Genomic DNA, 17,127 nt, shown 5'->3' with positions numbered 1-17,127 from the left:
GGTCTTCAAATCAAGCAAATAAAGAATGCCATATTTGTGAGTCAAGGCAAGTATATCAAGGACATGCTCAAGAAGTTTAGAATGGATGATGCTAAAGCTATTAGTACACCAATGGGGACAAATGGAAGCTTGGATAGTGATGCTAGTGGTAACATGGTGGATCAAAAGATGTATCGGTCTATGATTGGAAGCCTACTCTATGTGACCGCATCAAGGCCGGATGTGATGTTTAGTGTATGTATGTGTGCTAGATTTTAAGCCTCACCAAGAGAAAGTCATTTGAAGACAACAAAGATAATATTAAGGTACTTGAAGCATATACAAAATGTTGGATTGTGGTATCTCAAAGGAGCAAGATTTGAGTTGATTGGATATTTGGACTCCGATTATGCGGGATGCAAAGTTGAGAGAAAGAGCACATCGGGCACATGTCAACTATTGGGAAGATCACTTGTGTCTTGGTCATCAAAGAAGCAAAATAGTGTAGCACTTTCATCCGCCGAAGTGGAGTATATTTCGGCCGGTAGTTGTTGTGCTCAATTACTTTGGATGAAGGCTACTTTGAGTGATTTTGGAATCAAATTCAAGCAAGTGCCATTGCTATGTGACAATAAAAGTGTCGTAAAGCTCACCAACAACCTGGTTCAACATTTAAGAACAAAGCATATTGATGTCCGCCATTATTTCATAAGAGATCACCAATAAAAAGGGGATATTTGCATTGAGAGTGAAGGCACCAAAGATCAACTTACCGATATATTCACCAAGCCACTTGATGAAAAGAGGTTTTGCAAGCTAAGGAATGAATTGAACATACTTGACTTCTCCAATATGTGTTGATGCACCCCCATTATATGACATGCCTCTCCTTCAAACAATTCAAGGTAAAAATTGATTGGCATGGCATACAGCCTTGCTAAGCACATGTTTAGTGCATCTAGACATCTTTCGCATTTAATTAGGCTCATTCATGAAAATCAAATGAATTTGATGCTTGTATGTTTGAAATGATCTAGTGGTAGCATATGACATGTTTGTGGGCTTGTAAACCTAGTGTTTGATCTAGAAAATAAGCTATGAGTGTTTAACTCAACATGGTACAAGATAACCCGTATTTGGAGGAGTGAAGAAGCTTGTCATTGGATCAAACCGAGTTAAATATCTTTTGCAAGTGATCTAGATTGAACCAAATTGGGAAAATGATCCTCATTTCATATGGTTTCACCCCAACCTATCTATAATTTGAGCTCACCTTTTGTGCTAATTATTGACAAAGGGGGAGAGAAATTCACAAAGATGGTAAGATAGGAGGAGCAAACAACTGAAATGACATTGTAAGGGGATCAATAAAAAATGTACACAAGTAGGGGGAGCAAGCTCATAAACTTGTATGTTGTATTTGAATGTGCATTTCATAAATTTGCTTGCATGGCACAAGTTTTAAATTTTAATATCCATGTTCGTGTGGTGTATGCTAGTTATATGCCATGATGGTGAAATGAAAAAATAGACTTATGTTCATTTTATGAAAACTAGACCCTTGCTTATAATGTTGATCTCATGGGGTATTCTAGTCTTTGTGTATGTCTAATTACTAATAGTACTAAGGATGGTATATTGGTGCACTCCGATTGGTATCACACTTCAAAGGTCCATCTCTTATACCTTAGCATCATTTGGCAGAAATTGTCTCCTATATTTCCTATCTAAGCATATGTGCAAGCTACAATCCAAACCCTTAGCACATATGTAGGGGAGCAATTGCTACCATTTGGAGTTCATGAAACTTGTCCATATTCTATTACACATGGTAAATATGCTTGGGCAAGCAATATGGATTTAATTAAATTTCAATTCATATATTTGTGTAAGGGTTGTCATCAATTACCAAAAAGTGAGAGATTAAAAGCTTTAGTTTGGTTTTGGTTAATTGATGAAACCCTAAGTGCTAACCTAGTTTATCAAAGTGATTATGAGATAGGTAGCACTACTCCAAGTGATGAAGCAATGGCGAAGATCATGACGATGGTGATGGCATGGTGATGATCAAATGCTTGAACTTAGAAAAGAGGAAAGAGAAAACAAAAGGCTCAAGGCAAAGGTATAAATAGTAGGAGCTATTTTGTTTTGGTGATCAAGACACTTAGCGAGTGTGATCACATTTAGGTTAGATAGTCGTACTATTAAGAGGAGTGAAACTCGTATTGAAATACGGTTATCAAAGTGCCACTAGATGCTCTAACTCATTGCATATGCATTTAGGATCTAGTGGAGTGCTAACACCCTTGAAAATATTTGTGAAAATATGCTAACACATGTATCCAAGGTGATACACATGGTGGTTGGCACATTTGAGCAAGGGTGAAGAAGATAGAGTTGAAAAAGAGTTAGTCACGCTTGTCACGCAGTGACCGGACGCTGAGGTCCTGTGTCCGGTCAATGGAAGCAACGAAGACGCTGGCGTCGGTCTTTGATCGGATGCTGGGTCACAAACTGACCGGACGCTGATGAGGTGCGTCTGGTCCTGATAACGTGGCAACTCATAATGAAGAAGGTGACTGACCGGACGCTGAGTGAGTCCGATCAAGGGTGACCGGACACGACCGATCGTGAAATGTCGTCTCTGGATGCTTACTGGAAATGATCTAATGCTGGGGTTCTGCGTCCGATCACTTTGGAGCAGCGCGTCCGGTCGCAACTTAACCATTGAGATCGGGCGGCTCCAGTTGAACGTAGAGCGACATGTGGCATGCATCGCGCGACCGGACGCTGGGGTCCAGCGTCCGGTCGATCTGACCGGCGCGTTCGGTCGCCTTGTTTTTCAGTGGACTGAGAAGCCAATGGCTCTATTTCATGGGGGCTTCTATTTAAGCCCCATGGCCGGCTCAAGCTCACGCGCTTGGCCATTTGCATTGACATAGCAACCTTGTGAGCTTAGCCAAAGCCCTCCCACTCATCTCTATCATTGATTCATCATCTTTGTGAGATTGGGAGAGAATCCAACTGCATTGCTTGAGTGATTACATCTAGAGACACTTGGTATTCGTGTTTCGTTGTGGGATTCGCTTGTTGCTCTTGGTGGTTGCCACCACCTAGATGGTTTGGTGCAGCGGAGGAGGATTGGCATGAGTTGGTGATTGTTCGTGGCCATCTCCGGTTATTGTGAGGGGATTTGTACCTTCCTCGGTGGAGCGCCGAAAGGTAACTCTAGTGGATTGCTCGTGTCATTGAGTTACCTCACTTGTGGGTAGGTTCTTGCGGTGTCCAATTGTGTGGACAAGGTTTGTGCAACACCTCTTAGCCATCGAACAACCAAGTGTTGGTCGACACAAGGGGGACATAGCGTATTGGCAAGCACGTGAACCTCGAGAGAAAAATTAGTTGTCTCTTGCCTTTTGTTATTCTCCCGGTGATTGATTTAATATTCATCTTATGATTAGTTCACTCCTCTATAGGGCGGTATAATCACCCTACTCACTCATTTATATTCATGCAAACTAGCTGTGGCAAGCTCTTTAGTGTAATTAGAATTGAGAGCTTGCTTCATTATTTTAAGTTCATCTAGTGGAGCTTTTTAGTGTAGCAAGTGTGAGAGCTCTTAGTGAGTAGTAACATAGCAAGTTGTGTGTCTAGTAATCATAGCAACTATAATTGTTGGATAGGTGGCTTGCAACCCTTGTAGATCTAGAGCAAGTTTGCATTTCGCCATTTGTCATACTAATCAAATTGCTCTAGTTGATTTATAGATTTTTAAATAGGCTATTCACCCCCCTCTAGCCATATTTGGACCTTTCACCGGGCTCGGCTCGCTCGGGCGCGTGTTGGCCATTTTGGCCTCCCACTGGTTGGCCCCCACGGGCTCACGTGGGAGTGGTGAAATCTCTGCGCGCAGCGCCGCTAGGGTTTTGGCCACCATTTATCCCCTCCCTCCCTCCCCACGACACTCTCACCTGCTCTCTCCACTCTCCATCCTCGCTCTCTCTGCTCTCCTTCCTCGCTCTGCCTGGTGGTGTCGGCGCGGTCGTAGACGCTCCCGGGCCTTAGGGTTTGGGAGTTCTCCCGCCACCATCGTTGTGGTGGAGGTGGTGTGTCTACTACGTCTCTGGCTCTAGTTCGTCGCCTCCTTCTTCTTCTTGGCCTAGTGGTGGTGGTGGCCGGTGTCGTGTGGGACCCCTCGTCTTCCACATCTCCAGTTCTTCTTCCTCCTCTCTGGTTGGGGTGCAGTGGTGTTTGTTTGTCTAGACCTCTCCGCCTCGCCTCTTCTTCCTATCCCTCCTCGTCGCTCGTAGCAAGGTGATATCCCTTCTCGGGCCTTACCTCACGTGGATCTCATTTACTATGGAGCTAGATGATCCAAATCTTAAGATTTGAGGTGGTTGTGTCCAAATCTTTGGCCACCGAGGTGCGAATGTTGTGGATCTGGTGATTTCAAGTACTATGCTGGTACTTTTCTGGTTGATTTGCTATAATTTGTGCAGTTCTTGGTCGGCTAGGGTTTACTGTTCATCCATTCATGTTCATACAGTGTACATGTGATGCTTTGAAGTGTTTATACTAGTCGATGATGCTGTCAGTAGGTTCTAGGCGACTTCTTTTGATAGAAGCAGTCGTTCCTGCTAATTTATGTTCATGTTTATATGAATGCAGTTCATTTTGAGGCCAGCAATGGCATGCCCGATGACTAAAACATGTCTCTAATAACTGAATGTAGATGGATCCAGCTAGCCAATGCTCTACCATGGCCAGACAGGCTGCAGCAATGGTTGTGGTCATGGTGGCTTTTTTTCTAGAGTTAAGAGACTAAGGGGTGAGGATGAACCCATAGTGTATGGACCTAGGGCTGTAGCAGATGAGCATAGGAGGATCAACTTGGACTTGATTTACAACTCCACTGATAAGGAGTGCATTGCCATGTTAAGGATGAGTGGGGCCCCTTTCTTTGTTCTCTGTAATCTATTCAGGCAGAGGGGTCTTGTACTTGACAGTACAAATGCAAGTGTTGAGGAACAAGTTTCAATGTTCCTCCATGTAGTTGGACACAACCAAAGGTTTAGGGTGGTCCACCAGAGTTTTAGAAGGTCCATAGAGACTGTCCACTGCCATTTCCACCAAGTGTTGTATGCTGTCGGGGAGCTTTGGAGTGAGATGATCAAGCCACCTGGCCTTGAGACCCACCCTAAGATTTTTGGGAGCCACAGATGGAACACATATTTCAAGGTAATGAACCTTTTTTTTGCCTTTAGTCAATGTAGACATTCTAAGTCACATAAACCTAATTTGTTCTAATCAAATGTTCTTTAGGACTGCATTGGGGCTATTGATGGCACTCGTATGTTGGCTAGGGTGCCTAGAAACATGCAGGCTGCATTTAGGGGTAGGAAGAGTAACACAACTCAAAATGTAATGGCTGTTGTGGACTTTGACCTAAAGCTCACCTATGTCTTGGCTGGTTGGGAGGGATCAGCACATGATGCTTTGATCCTAGCTGATGCTATTGAGAGACCAAATGGGTTGAGTGTACCAGAAGGTAACTGAATTGTCAATAGTATGTGTTGTTGTTGTGTTATTAGAGCAATCACAAACTAATTACAGTCCCTATTGATGCTATAGGCAAGTTCTATCTAGTTGATGCAGGCTATGCATGCTGCCCTGGGTTCATGCCACTTTACAGAGGTGTGCACTACCATCTGTCTGAGTTTTGTAGCAGAACATATCCTAGTAATGACAGGGAGCTGTACAACTTGAGGCACTCTTCCTTAAGAGTGACAATAGAGCATGATTTTGGTGCTTTGAAGAATAGGTTTTGTTTCCTAGATAATAAGCCCTTCCACACCTACAAGACCCAAGTCAAGCTTGTCCTAGCTTGTTGCATACTGCATAACTGGATCCTGTCCTTTGGCATTGATGAAGTGGTGCCAACTGAAGAGGCTTGGGTAGCCAACCCCCATGTTGTTATAGACAGCCAACCTGTGAATCACTTGCAGTCCCAAGAGAATTGTGGGATGGTAGCTAGGAGGGATGCTATCTCTGCTAGCATGTGGGCCAATAGGGGAACTTCTAGGACTTGAACCATATTTTTGTAACAAAATGTGTAATATAACTCAGGTTGCCATTGTATGGTACTATTGAACTATGTGTATGACTTCTTATTTATTTCATGGACTATGCTGAGAACCCTTATATGTTCTCCACCTTCTTAACCACTCTCCTTCCCTAATCTTTTGTGCAGTGACTTAGGGCCTTTTGTGCAGCAAGGTAGCTTGACTTACTAGCACCTATCCTTTTGGAGGTTTTTTGGTTGCTCATTTGGGGGTGGCTAACCATATTTATGTAATATTTGCTTGTGGTGATGGCGGTTGTGGCTGCCGGTACTTGATCTGGTAAGGCTTGTGATGGACATGATTGGTTGGAACTATTTAGATATTCACATGTCCTAATCTATTTATGCATTAGTTGCATATTTATTCTGTTTCCAGTTTGCTTTTAGGTGGCTGGTTTGCCACACCATGAGATACATCCATACCAAACTAACAACCTGATGTGGTGATGTTTCATCATGTGGCTAGCTAGGGATGGGTGTATTTCATGATGTGCGACCATTCACCACTACTAATCTATTTCTGTCATCCTTTGTTGTTTTGCTTCTGTTTCATGGTTTGAAACACCATGTGACACGTCCATTGCCAACTAGCATCTTGATATGCTCACCTATGATCATGTTGGTAGCTGAGGATGGGCGTGTCACATGCTTTGCAACCATTGAGCAAGACTGACCAGGTTTTTGGACTTGTTAATTGGGTTGTGAAGATGAGGATTTAGGTAAGGCCTATGATGATGATATACTATGATGAGGTGGCACTGTGTTCTTTTGATTATGTTGTTCTTGCCTTTCCTTTCTATGCTGCAACCTGGGGTGTCTGTTGGCTACTAACTGCTATGTCCAGGCAAACAAACACACCCTCTTGGTATTGTCCAGTGCTTGAGTTTGTATTGTCCAGTGCTTGATTCTTTTCTACCTTGATCATTTTCTGACTTAATCAACGCCACCAATGATTCTATACCAATGCTATATGAATTAAAAGAAATCTGATGCCAAAATTGATATATGCCAGTGATGTCTTGCATGTTGGATGTATTAGGATGCAGGCCATGAACTTTGCTTCTTGCATCTTCTTCTCGTGCCTAAACCAAATTCTAGTTTGTTACTCACCTGGAGAAGCCACAAGATGTGAACTGGTGATCTGTGACCATCAACCACATGACTGAGGCCTATGCTACTCTGCTGCCAATGATGTTTACACTCATTTGCTCATTTAGTTCAATCTATAACATAAACTGAGGCAGCTTGTTACTTTCTGCAGAACTCAGATGAGTCCATGGCATGTGGTTTTCAATGGCCATAAGCCTGGAGTTTACTCCAGGTGGGCTGAGTGCCATGACCAGATGAATAGGTACCGTGGTAATTCCTACAAGAAGTACAAGTTCTATGATGATGCCCAGGCTGCATTCAACTCAAGAAACAACTCGAACCTTCTCTTGTGTGCTGATGATGACTTGTCCTCTCCTAAATCAACCCCTCCTCCTCCATCTTTGTCGCTGAAGACTGTTTAAGTTGTTGGACTGCTCATGTATGTGTTCTACTTGTGGATCAAGCTGAGAGTATGTACTTGTTGTAAGTGTTAAGTTTAGGCCTCAAATGTGTTGTGATTGTGTTGTTGGAACTGACAGTTAATTGTTTAGTTAAGGTTGTGTTAAGACTTCAATTTTCTTTGCTATTTCCTTGCTGCACTGGCTGTTGCTGGCGCTGGTGGTGGTTGCTGGCGCGCCAGCAGCCGTCCAAGCAAACAAACACCTTCCCATTTGAGAAGTTGATGTTAGTTGGAAAACCTAGCACTTGGGCCAGGCAAACAAATAAGATCCGACTCAGTCGGCCTCTTCTTGGACCAGCAAAACAAACACCTGGAGTTGCACCACCAGGGGCTACCTCACCCTAGCCTGACTGGGTTGGGACGAACGGGTCAACCCTGAGCCAGGGAAAAAACACGCCCTCCGTTTCTCGCGAGCCAGGCCCGCGCGGTGCGACGCTTCCTGCCCACAACAAACGGAAAGGCATCTCATGATGAAGAAAACAGGCAACCGAACACTTTCTGGCAGGAGCCAGGCCACAAAAGAACGACGACCAAACAGCGTCATCCTGCATGCGCTTAGCTTGGCCAGCGGCGGCCTGGTTCACAGCAGCTAGCCAGGCTGAGCGCATTCCAGAACCAATCACGCCCGTACTGTATAGGGGTTCACATGCAATTCAAAAACACCATGTTCGCTTGATCTTATCAGTCATGTTTATCAGTCATAATACAGTGTTTTTCTCTCACAACAAAACAGCATCAGCCGACTTATAAACCACAGAAACGATCTAAGAGAACAGAGGCCAAGATACCTTGTTTTTGTGCCACGGCTAGTTTCCTCCTCTCCTTGGAGGCTTACCGTACCGCTAAGAACATCGACTCTTCAGTCTTCACAACAAAACTGCCCTAAATTTTGTTATGATGCCTATGTTAGCTACTCAACAAGCGGCTACAATCTTTCATAGAAAAGCAGCGTGGCCTCCACACACAAAACATCCTCCTCTGAAACTTCTGATACGTTGCCATCCGAGATGTAAAACCACCGCCTGGCAAGGCCTGCAAGAGGTTTCCCTGGATCATCAGGGTCAGGATTCGATGCAACTCTCCTGTAAACTGCATAATGCCCTCCTCCACATTTCCCATAGTGCTCAACGACGGCCGAGAGACCATATAACTTGCTCATTGATGGCTGCAGTGATGATGATGATGAACTACTAGACACATCAACATTTGCCTGAAAATGACAAGTGATCAGATTGTTACCAGTTGCCACCCAAATCAGGTAGTAAAATTTTAAAAGTGGAGTAACCAACCACGTGAATTGAACGGCCACTATTGTTTGTTGCTTCTTCCTTACACGACTGACTTGATAAGTACCCTCCAGTAGGTAAGACATTTAAGCTCATCTGCATATTCAGTTGTCGATATAGATGGAGAGCTTGTTGCCCATCTCTTTGCACATTCGTTGCTAAAGGTCCAGCGCTCAATCCACCTCCCACAAATGGGGATAGATTGAGAAGTAAAGGGAAAGAAATATGTCCCTGCAGTTGAAGTACTGATCACTCGGTACGCTAATTACATTGTGTGATAGAGTAAACCACGTTTCACATATAGTAGCAGGCTTACCTGATGTTTTATGGGCTCACCATCAAGACCGACTGAAGCACGTAGCAAATGGATGCATAAAATCTGGAAGAAGACATATGGTTGTTACTTAATTTTACAACAGTTCATGTAAGTCCCAACGAGTACTTCAATTTTGGATACCTTCGGGCACTGACTGACAATCAACTGCTTTGTTGCTCGTGAAGATGATGAACATGGCATTTCCTCCAGGGGGAACATATCCCTGCAACTGCAAGTGCCATAGTCGACACAGGTGTGAAGCTTGCTAACCTTTTCCTGTAACAGTTATCAATGAAGTTGTCATACTAAACATTGCAAAGTCAAATTTTATAACAAAACATGGATGCCATAGAATTTCCAGTGCAGTGACAATTAATACAAAGTAGAACATAATTACCTCATCAACTTCTGATTTAAGAGACAGATATTTGGCAGCAATGATGTGCCAACACCGATCACAACGATAATTGTCAAGATGCTCCACCACAGTGAAGTACTTTAGGCAATCCACCAAGCTACACCCACTGGTCTAGTGTCATGTCATAGGATAAATGGAAGAAACAAAAATACCATTAATGAGAATAAAATGCACAGCAAATGAATAAACAAAATCTTGAATCACAGCAACGAAATTTAGGAAGGTTCACGCAGTCATACAATATCTCCATTTGCATTAAGCACTGGCGAAAGAGGCAAGCAGTGGAAATTCTCGAAGTCCAATGAAAGCTGTGGGATATGTAACAAGGGCAGAACAATAAAAGTTAACAAAATAGGAGTATTTTAAGCTAACTGTCAAAATGCACAAAATTACTTTGATTGGTAATATGAAAACAGCATCAGTCGTGGTTGGCTAAATTACTTCAAAAATCATGATTATTTAATTTTACCACATAGCTAGAAAAGGTAGAGGCATGCACTGGAGATCTATGTATCTAGTGGTATAGAGGGAATAAAATGCATTCAGCTATGAAGACAACAGTAGGTTACTTTTTTATAAGACCACAGTTTAACAGTGACAAAATAAGAAGCATAGGAATCTACCACAGATGAACAGTTTCTGCAAGACAATATGCTGCCAATTGTCCCATCAAAGGGGCCAAATAGATTTTGTTTCCAGCGCTTGCATTCAGGCAGGTTACCTTCCCTTTGCTTGTATACTTTGGAGTGAGAAAGGGTGATGTCTGCCAGAGAACTCCTATGTGGTACATAACAATGGGAAAATTCATCCCTCAATGAGATCAGAAGATGGAGAAAAGCTTCTGAAGCGTCCTATAAGGAAAATTAGTTCTCATGATGACTGCTCATCTAAAACAATACTAAAATATCAAAATAAGATAGAGAAGTAAACATTATACCTGCTGTCTGGTCAAATTGAAGTGACTAACATAGAAACTCAAAGCATGCATTACTCCATGTAGATTCAACACAGTTCTTTCATCTCGAACTATGCTTAAGTCTGCAACATGCAAAGCTCAAGTACAATAATAACAATTTATGAGCATGTAACAAAAAAGCATTTTAATCAAATGGTGGACGTCACGAAGAACAGAGTGTCATACATTTACATTTTGCAGGACATGACTAATTTCAGAAGAATAAAGCGAAAATAAAGTAAGTCCCATTCAGTGGTTTTATACAGAACCAAGAATATATTATGTTGGGCAAAGGATCCAAGCAATGCAAATAACAAGGACCCATCAATTCCCAAGAAGATCAGAGCATAGGAGAAAACACTGTTGAAAATTACAGGGTGTATGGATTCCACCACCGGTGGATGCATTATATTGCATATTGCATATGCAGCATACAGGTCGAATTCGGCTTTGTACTTGCAGCAGCTGGCCTCGATCCACTTCTCCGCGAGGCTTGTGGAGACGCTATCTTGGCTATCCCTCCCATGCTCTTCAACCGCAGGCCTTATCTCGTCATACAGGGCATCGATTTCAGAAACAGCCTGATTCTTCACTTCCTGCGAAATTAGATGGATTAAATGCCGCGTGCATCTTAAACTTCACACCATTTGCCACTACTATACTGTTTCAAGAGAAGGGAGTTTTTAATCATAGCAGACCATTACCTCACAGTACAGTATTTCTTCGCACGCCACAGATGATGTAAGCCGGTCGCAAATATCTGGAATATTCAGCTGCTTGTGCACAATGCGTTTAGGTTTCCTACCACGACGTTTCGGTGCGGGCTTTACAGGGACCAACGCTGAATGGTTGCTGTTGTTTTGAGATCCAGTTTGATTCGCATGATTTGCAGCTTTGGGCACTGAATTCTGAGAAGCGTCATGAGTGTCTTGTACACTATATTCAGTTGACCCATTCTCGACTAAATGAGCTACCATTGGCATGGCATTCAATGGCTCAATAGTCATTGGTGTGAATTCATTTGAGCTTGCAGTCAATGGTTCAACATTCATTGGTGCTAATCCATTTGAGCTTGCTGTCAGTTTGTCGACAATAATTGGCGCAAATTCATTTGTTCCGGCGTTTCCAGGATTCTCGGTACTCTGGACTGTGCTGATGTTGCTGTATTCGGTAACCATGCCATGACTTGATAAGAGGATGTCCTTGTTAATGCTTGTAGGTTCGTCATCAGCAGAATCATAAAGAGGGATATTCTCAACAGAAAACCTGCACAGATCAACAGAAATTGCTATATAATTGGTACTCAAAACAAGGTTATCATTGCATCCATAAAAAAAAAATCTTCATGCATCAAAGATTTTACTAGAAGGGCGGGCCTGGTGCAAGCGGTAGAGTCTTACTGCCTGTGACCTAAAGGTCCCGGGTTCGAGTCGCGGTCTCCTCGCATTGCACAGGTGAGGGTAAGGCTTGCCACTGACACCCTTCCCCAGACCCCGCACAGAGCGGGAGCTCTCTGCACTGGGTACACCCTTTATCAAAGATTTTACTAGTCAGGATAAGTAGAACTGGAAACCAGAGCAAGCATAATTTTCACTAAAAAGTACTCCCTCCATTCCAAATTGTAAGTTGTTTAGCTTTTCTAGACATAATGTATAAATCCAGACATGAAGTAGTATTAATATTGGTTAAAATATGCGAAGTCCTGCATGTGCCATTTAATAAGCTTTCAATCTTTCTTCCAGTTTATCTTAACAGGCAAAGCAAATATGTTGGTAAACAAAATTATTTGCCTATTAGAAACAAGCACATAAAACTTCTCCCTTAGATAATCCAAGTGGACCTAAGTTTAGAAATTGACTGAGGTAGAATCAAAGCTTCTCATCGGTCCATGTCAAATATATTTTGAAAAGAACAGCTGAACATTATTATATTGCACAGAGACTAACATAAGGTCAAACAAGTGCAACCAACCTGTCGTCATCATCTTCCCACAGATACGTGGCTTCCTGCAACATACCAATCAACAAAGCTACATTAGGCACATATTGAACATATCAAATATCAACTTACAAGGAAATGCAAAAATGACCAGATAATGATGCAGAATGTCAATCTTCCAAGCAATAAGTAGATAGCACAAAGCCTCAAAACATTATGTCAGCAAATGAGCAAATGCAGAAAACCAAAGTGCAATCAATCTTCAAATGTCTGACAAAGAGGATTGGCATGTAACAACTAAAAAATAGCGGCGATTCCTTTTGTTGAACACTAGTGTCAAAAATGAAATAGGAAGGCACATGCACATCATAAATTTGTTCACCCACCTGGAAACCACGTGATTTAGCCCCAAGAAACCCAGAGCAGCTGGCAGCTCCACAGAGGCACCGCACCATCACACCACCATACCACTCAAAATTGTAGTCATAAGATAATTCTGTTCCAAACGGAATGTTTTGCTTTGCAAAGATTCCAACTCTTACTTCCCCAAGGACATTCCATTTCCTTGTCTCACAATTCGGTTGGCTGTATGCTTCAATTGTGAACTATTAGACTTAAGTACTTACAAGTCAATGACAGAAAATTTCAATAATCAAATCACACACATAAGAAGCAAGAATGAAATTTAAATATGTTGTGCGTTTAATACAAACTTTACCATGAATGGTTGATGAATCTCGCAAGGTTCCCTTTTCTTGTTGCATCAATTGACTCATCAGCATTGAGGTAAATGATATAGGCATCCTTTAAACCTAACAGTTACAGAAGCTAGATGTTATAGCTAGCTAAAAAAGTGCCAGTGTGCCACAATTCAAATATTAAAAGGGAGAGAGTATCTGCAGACCCTGGGTTTCATAAGCTTGAGCTCTCCGTTTAGCTTCCTTCCATGATATTACTTCTCCACAATATTCAATAACAAATTGACCAGCCTAAAATCATTTTAGTTCCAAGTTACTTAAGCATATTCACTTCAGTATATTGGAGGATATAAGAAAAAAAAAAGTACCAACATAATTCATTCACCATAATATTCTCATCAGCCACAAGGCCCCATCCACGCCCTTCAGTTCTTACAAGTCTTGTCCTGGCATATTGACATTTTTGGAACCACTACCAACACAGAGATTAAGTGTCAGCATAATTGCCATTAAAGGGCAACGTAAAGAATAAGCAACATGCAAGACCTCCTAGATCTGATTTCTTTTTAAGGAGTTATTCATACAAACCCATTCCCTCCTAATACATGTGGATTGGAGAGGGGAAACTAATTTCCCCCCTCAATCCTTCCCAATCCATTCCAATACACATGAAGAATGGGTTTATCCAAACAAGCACTGAGGGGAAAAAAAATGAACTAATAATGTCATATAGAACATTGACACGGTTCCTGGAAAACTTCAATTGCTCCTCATGCTAATACATGCATGGATCAATGATAGGGGCATGTTTGGATGGTGGCTTGAAAAGGCAGCCTGGCCCAGGCAGACCTCCCAGAGTCCGATTTTTTGGACGCCTGGGGCCACGATTTGTTGCCTGGCAAGGCAATGCTTACCAGGCATCAATCTGAACAGGCCCTAGATGCAGCACATGACCACAGACAGAAATCGCCATGTTCTAGCATTCCAATTTAGCACCCTATATGGATTTTGAATACCTAGAATTGGGCCTTGCGTTTTGAAACTAGAATTGGGTCAACATTTAGGTGTTTTGATGCCACAGGAATTGGTAATGGGAGTACTGAACTGATTCCCGAAGGGTTTTGGGCATTTCAAAAGTTCAAAGATGGAATGTGACATTTCAAGTCAGTGAATTAGAAGGGCGAAATGCATATCATGTTAGTTCAGAATCAAGTCACATATGTTTGACTTGCTACTACATTATTCTACCAGCATTCAGAATATAACATTAGGCAAAATTGGTTTTGTGGCACCCAAAGATCCGGTTTTAGAAAAGCTTGCACCGAGAGAACTGTATGTATGGAGATCCAATCTGATCTACTCTGTTAGCTTTTTAGCACCCGAAAGAACAAAAGGCTAAGCTTTTTAGCACTTTGCTAACTTCTGTTAGCATTCTCACTGTTCTTTTTTTTTCTTTCAGTGTGCAACAAGAAACACCACAATTGTCCGATGGCTTTTCTATTTTGAAACTGTATGTATGGAGATCCAATCTGATCTACTCTTTTCTTCTCACCCTGATGACTCAACGCGCCTCGGCTGAGTGACCCGAGCAGCAGCCTGTGGCAAACCCTCCTGCCCTCGTGACCTGTTGCTCCTCTTCTCCGAGTGCCCAAGTGACGCATACATAGTCTTCTGCTAGGTCACAGTGGCCTGCAGCTGGTGCCTGCACCCTGACAAGATCAGGGAGGGTTGGTCCCTGCAGCATGTGGTTGTTACCCACCTCCCTTGCCCCGGCATATGCTCCTCGTCTTGGAAAACCAGCCAGCAGCAGGTAAGGAATCCCTTTCAGTTTTATTTGAATTGATGGTGAACCCTAAAGTTTGGGGGAAATCAAGAATTCAAACCCTAAAATTGGTTGTTTTGTTTGCCGTTGAGTATCAAAGCAAAAAAAGGCTCGAATAAATTCATGGACCTCCTAGATTTCCCATGGGTAAGAACATGACTCTACGTCTCTAGCGGCCTAGCCTATCTTTCCAACCTAACTTTGTTTAGCTCTGTGCAAGATGTGCTTGGTATTTACTGTATATAAGGGCCTGTGTAGATCACTTGGACTAATTAGTGGCTAAAAAATAGTCCTAGTCCATTCAAACAAGCAAACTAATAGGTGGACTAATTTTTAGTCTACACCCCTACTAACAACTAGTCCATTAGGTGGGCAAACCCAGCTAATGGAACTAATAGGTGTCCATGGAACTTTTAGTTGGGTATTCAGACACACCACAAATGATTTTTTAGCTAGCTTAACTTTAGCGGACTAATTTTTAGTTTGAACTAACAACTAGTCCTAGTTCATCCCAACAAGCCATAAACGTTCTGTTCCAGGGTGAACCCAATGACAGTGTAGAACTGTAGATTTGAGAAGATAGTGAGCGTGTATGCTCATGTCGGCATGTCCATAATGGTATAAGGGAGTATTGCAAGGGCAAACGGATAAACTGGGTGTGGACTTAGAGGAGTAACCTAGTAAAGGCAGATGACTGCAATAGATGGATAAGTTCACAGAATGCTAAAAAACCGAAGATTAGAAACTTGCGGTGATATTAAAGTGTACCAGAATCTTTTGGTGTTATTTATCTAAAACAAGGATCTTTCGGTGCCATGGACCAATTTTGCCTTATCCATGCATTAAAGCTCCCTATGTGGAAACCATATACTTTCCCTTAGCAGTGCCGGTTTAGGAAAATTGAACCATCCATGATACAGAACAAAACTAATGCATCAGGCATCAGATAACTTTGAACTTATAGCACTAATCCAAAACAGCAAGGTCCTACCTGATTCTTGCAGTACACACCACAGGCGGCAATAGCCAGGCGTGCATTCTGTGTTAGTCAATAAGTTCAAGCACCGGTCTCCACATGGACTCTCTGGATCCAAGATATCATACTGGCACTCACACACAGCTATGTCCTCCTCTGTCTGCTTCTTGTGCCTCCAAAAGATAACACAGGAAGTCAGGTAGTATAACATTCCCATAACAACAGAAAACGAGAGGAAATGTTGCGAACCAGTCTCATCAAAAGTTCAAACCACATTGGACAGATTGAGAAAGAACTAACGCAGAACTACTCGGTTGCTCACTTTCTGTAGGAGAAATCGTTGCTGTCAATGTGGATGTACGATGGTGTCTCTGCGCATTCTTCCTCCTGCAATCCGAATAATTGGACAAATTCAGCATACAGAGAAACACCCAAAAGAAAAACACATCTTCCGGACAGCCTCGTTCAGAAGGGATGAAGAAATGAGTTCCAAGCAGCAGAAACACCATTAGCATTCGTGATTCGTCGACTGTAGAACAGCAGGCAGCAACAAGGCGACCAGAAAAAAGAAAGATTCGGGGTGAAATTAGAATTTAGAGGTGGTGGATGAATGAATCTTACAACAAAGGCAAGCTAAAGGAAGAGTTCTCACTCTTCAATAATCTGAATAATCTGGGAGAGGGTGTACCAATTACTTCCGGCACTCCGGACCAACAAGAGAGGAGGGAGAGGTCGCACCCAGCTGTGAAGACTGAAGAGACGAGGTGGGCGCCGGCTGAGGCTGGCGCGGAGGGTGAAGAACGGTGGCGGTGGCAGATGGAAGGAAGAGGCGAAGGATGCCTGACGGAGGAGGGATGGAGGGAGGGAGGCAGCAAGGGGGTGCCAGGCTCGTTGACGAGGGGGGCAGGGGAAGGCGAGGTCATTTTGCACCCTTCACGTGCTCGGGGCCGATGTGGCAAGCTGTGCTGAAGCGTCGTAAGTGCAAAAGTGGTAAAAGTATATCTCGGAACGAAGAACGTTGGTGAAAGAATATAAGAATTCGTTAAGGGAAGAACTGAAAAGTAACCGT

General features: G+C 42.7%; 2 protein-coding genes and 1 pseudogene across 5 annotated transcripts; 1 reads left to right on the top strand and 2 right to left on the bottom strand.

Moving 5' to 3' along the window:
* The first annotated feature begins 5,355 nt into the window (after nt 1-5,355).
* LOC136491839 (protein ALP1-like) lies at nt 5,356-6,068 on the top strand. The gene is made up of 2 exons (XM_066488060.1): nt 5,356-5,527; nt 5,611-6,068. The coding sequence occupies exons 1-2, from the start codon at nt 5,356-5,358 to the stop codon at nt 6,066-6,068; spliced, it is 630 nt and encodes a 209-aa protein (XP_066344157.1).
* A 2,239-nt stretch (nt 6,069-8,307) lies between these two features.
* LOC136493019 (ubiquitin carboxyl-terminal hydrolase 27-like) lies at nt 8,308-10,772 on the bottom strand. 4 transcript variants are annotated; one of them, XM_066489044.1, is made up of 8 exons: nt 10,607-10,772; nt 10,293-10,520; nt 9,909-9,977; nt 9,649-9,780; nt 9,393-9,527; nt 9,252-9,314; nt 8,939-9,166; nt 8,308-8,859 (listed from the first exon to the last, which is right to left on the bottom strand). In XM_066489044.1, exons 1-8 carry the CDS (start codon nt 10,655-10,657, stop codon nt 8,575-8,577), a joined length of 1,191 nt encoding a protein of 396 aa, XP_066345141.1. In that variant the 5' UTR covers nt 10,658-10,772; the 3' UTR covers nt 8,308-8,574. The 4 variants fall into 4 exon arrangements, with proteins under 4 accessions (XP_066345141.1, XP_066345142.1, XP_066345144.1 ...); XM_066489045.1 differs by having other exon boundaries at nt 10,391-10,520; nt 10,607-10,743; XM_066489047.1 differs by lacking the exon at nt 10,607-10,772 and having other exon boundaries at nt 9,649-9,775; nt 10,391-10,455.
* Nucleotides 10,676-17,017, bottom strand: LOC136493018 (histone-lysine N-methyltransferase ASHH1-like; annotated as a pseudogene).
* Between the last annotated feature and the right edge of the window lie 110 nt (nt 17,018-17,127).

This window comes from Miscanthus floridulus, chromosome 11, assembly GCF_019320115.1.
Source record: "Miscanthus floridulus cultivar M001 chromosome 11, ASM1932011v1, whole genome shotgun sequence".
Classification (NCBI taxonomy): Eukaryota; Viridiplantae; Streptophyta; class Magnoliopsida; order Poales; family Poaceae; genus Miscanthus; species Miscanthus floridulus.
Note: the sequence above shows the minus strand (reverse complement) of the source record. Positions and strands in the feature narration are given on the sequence as shown.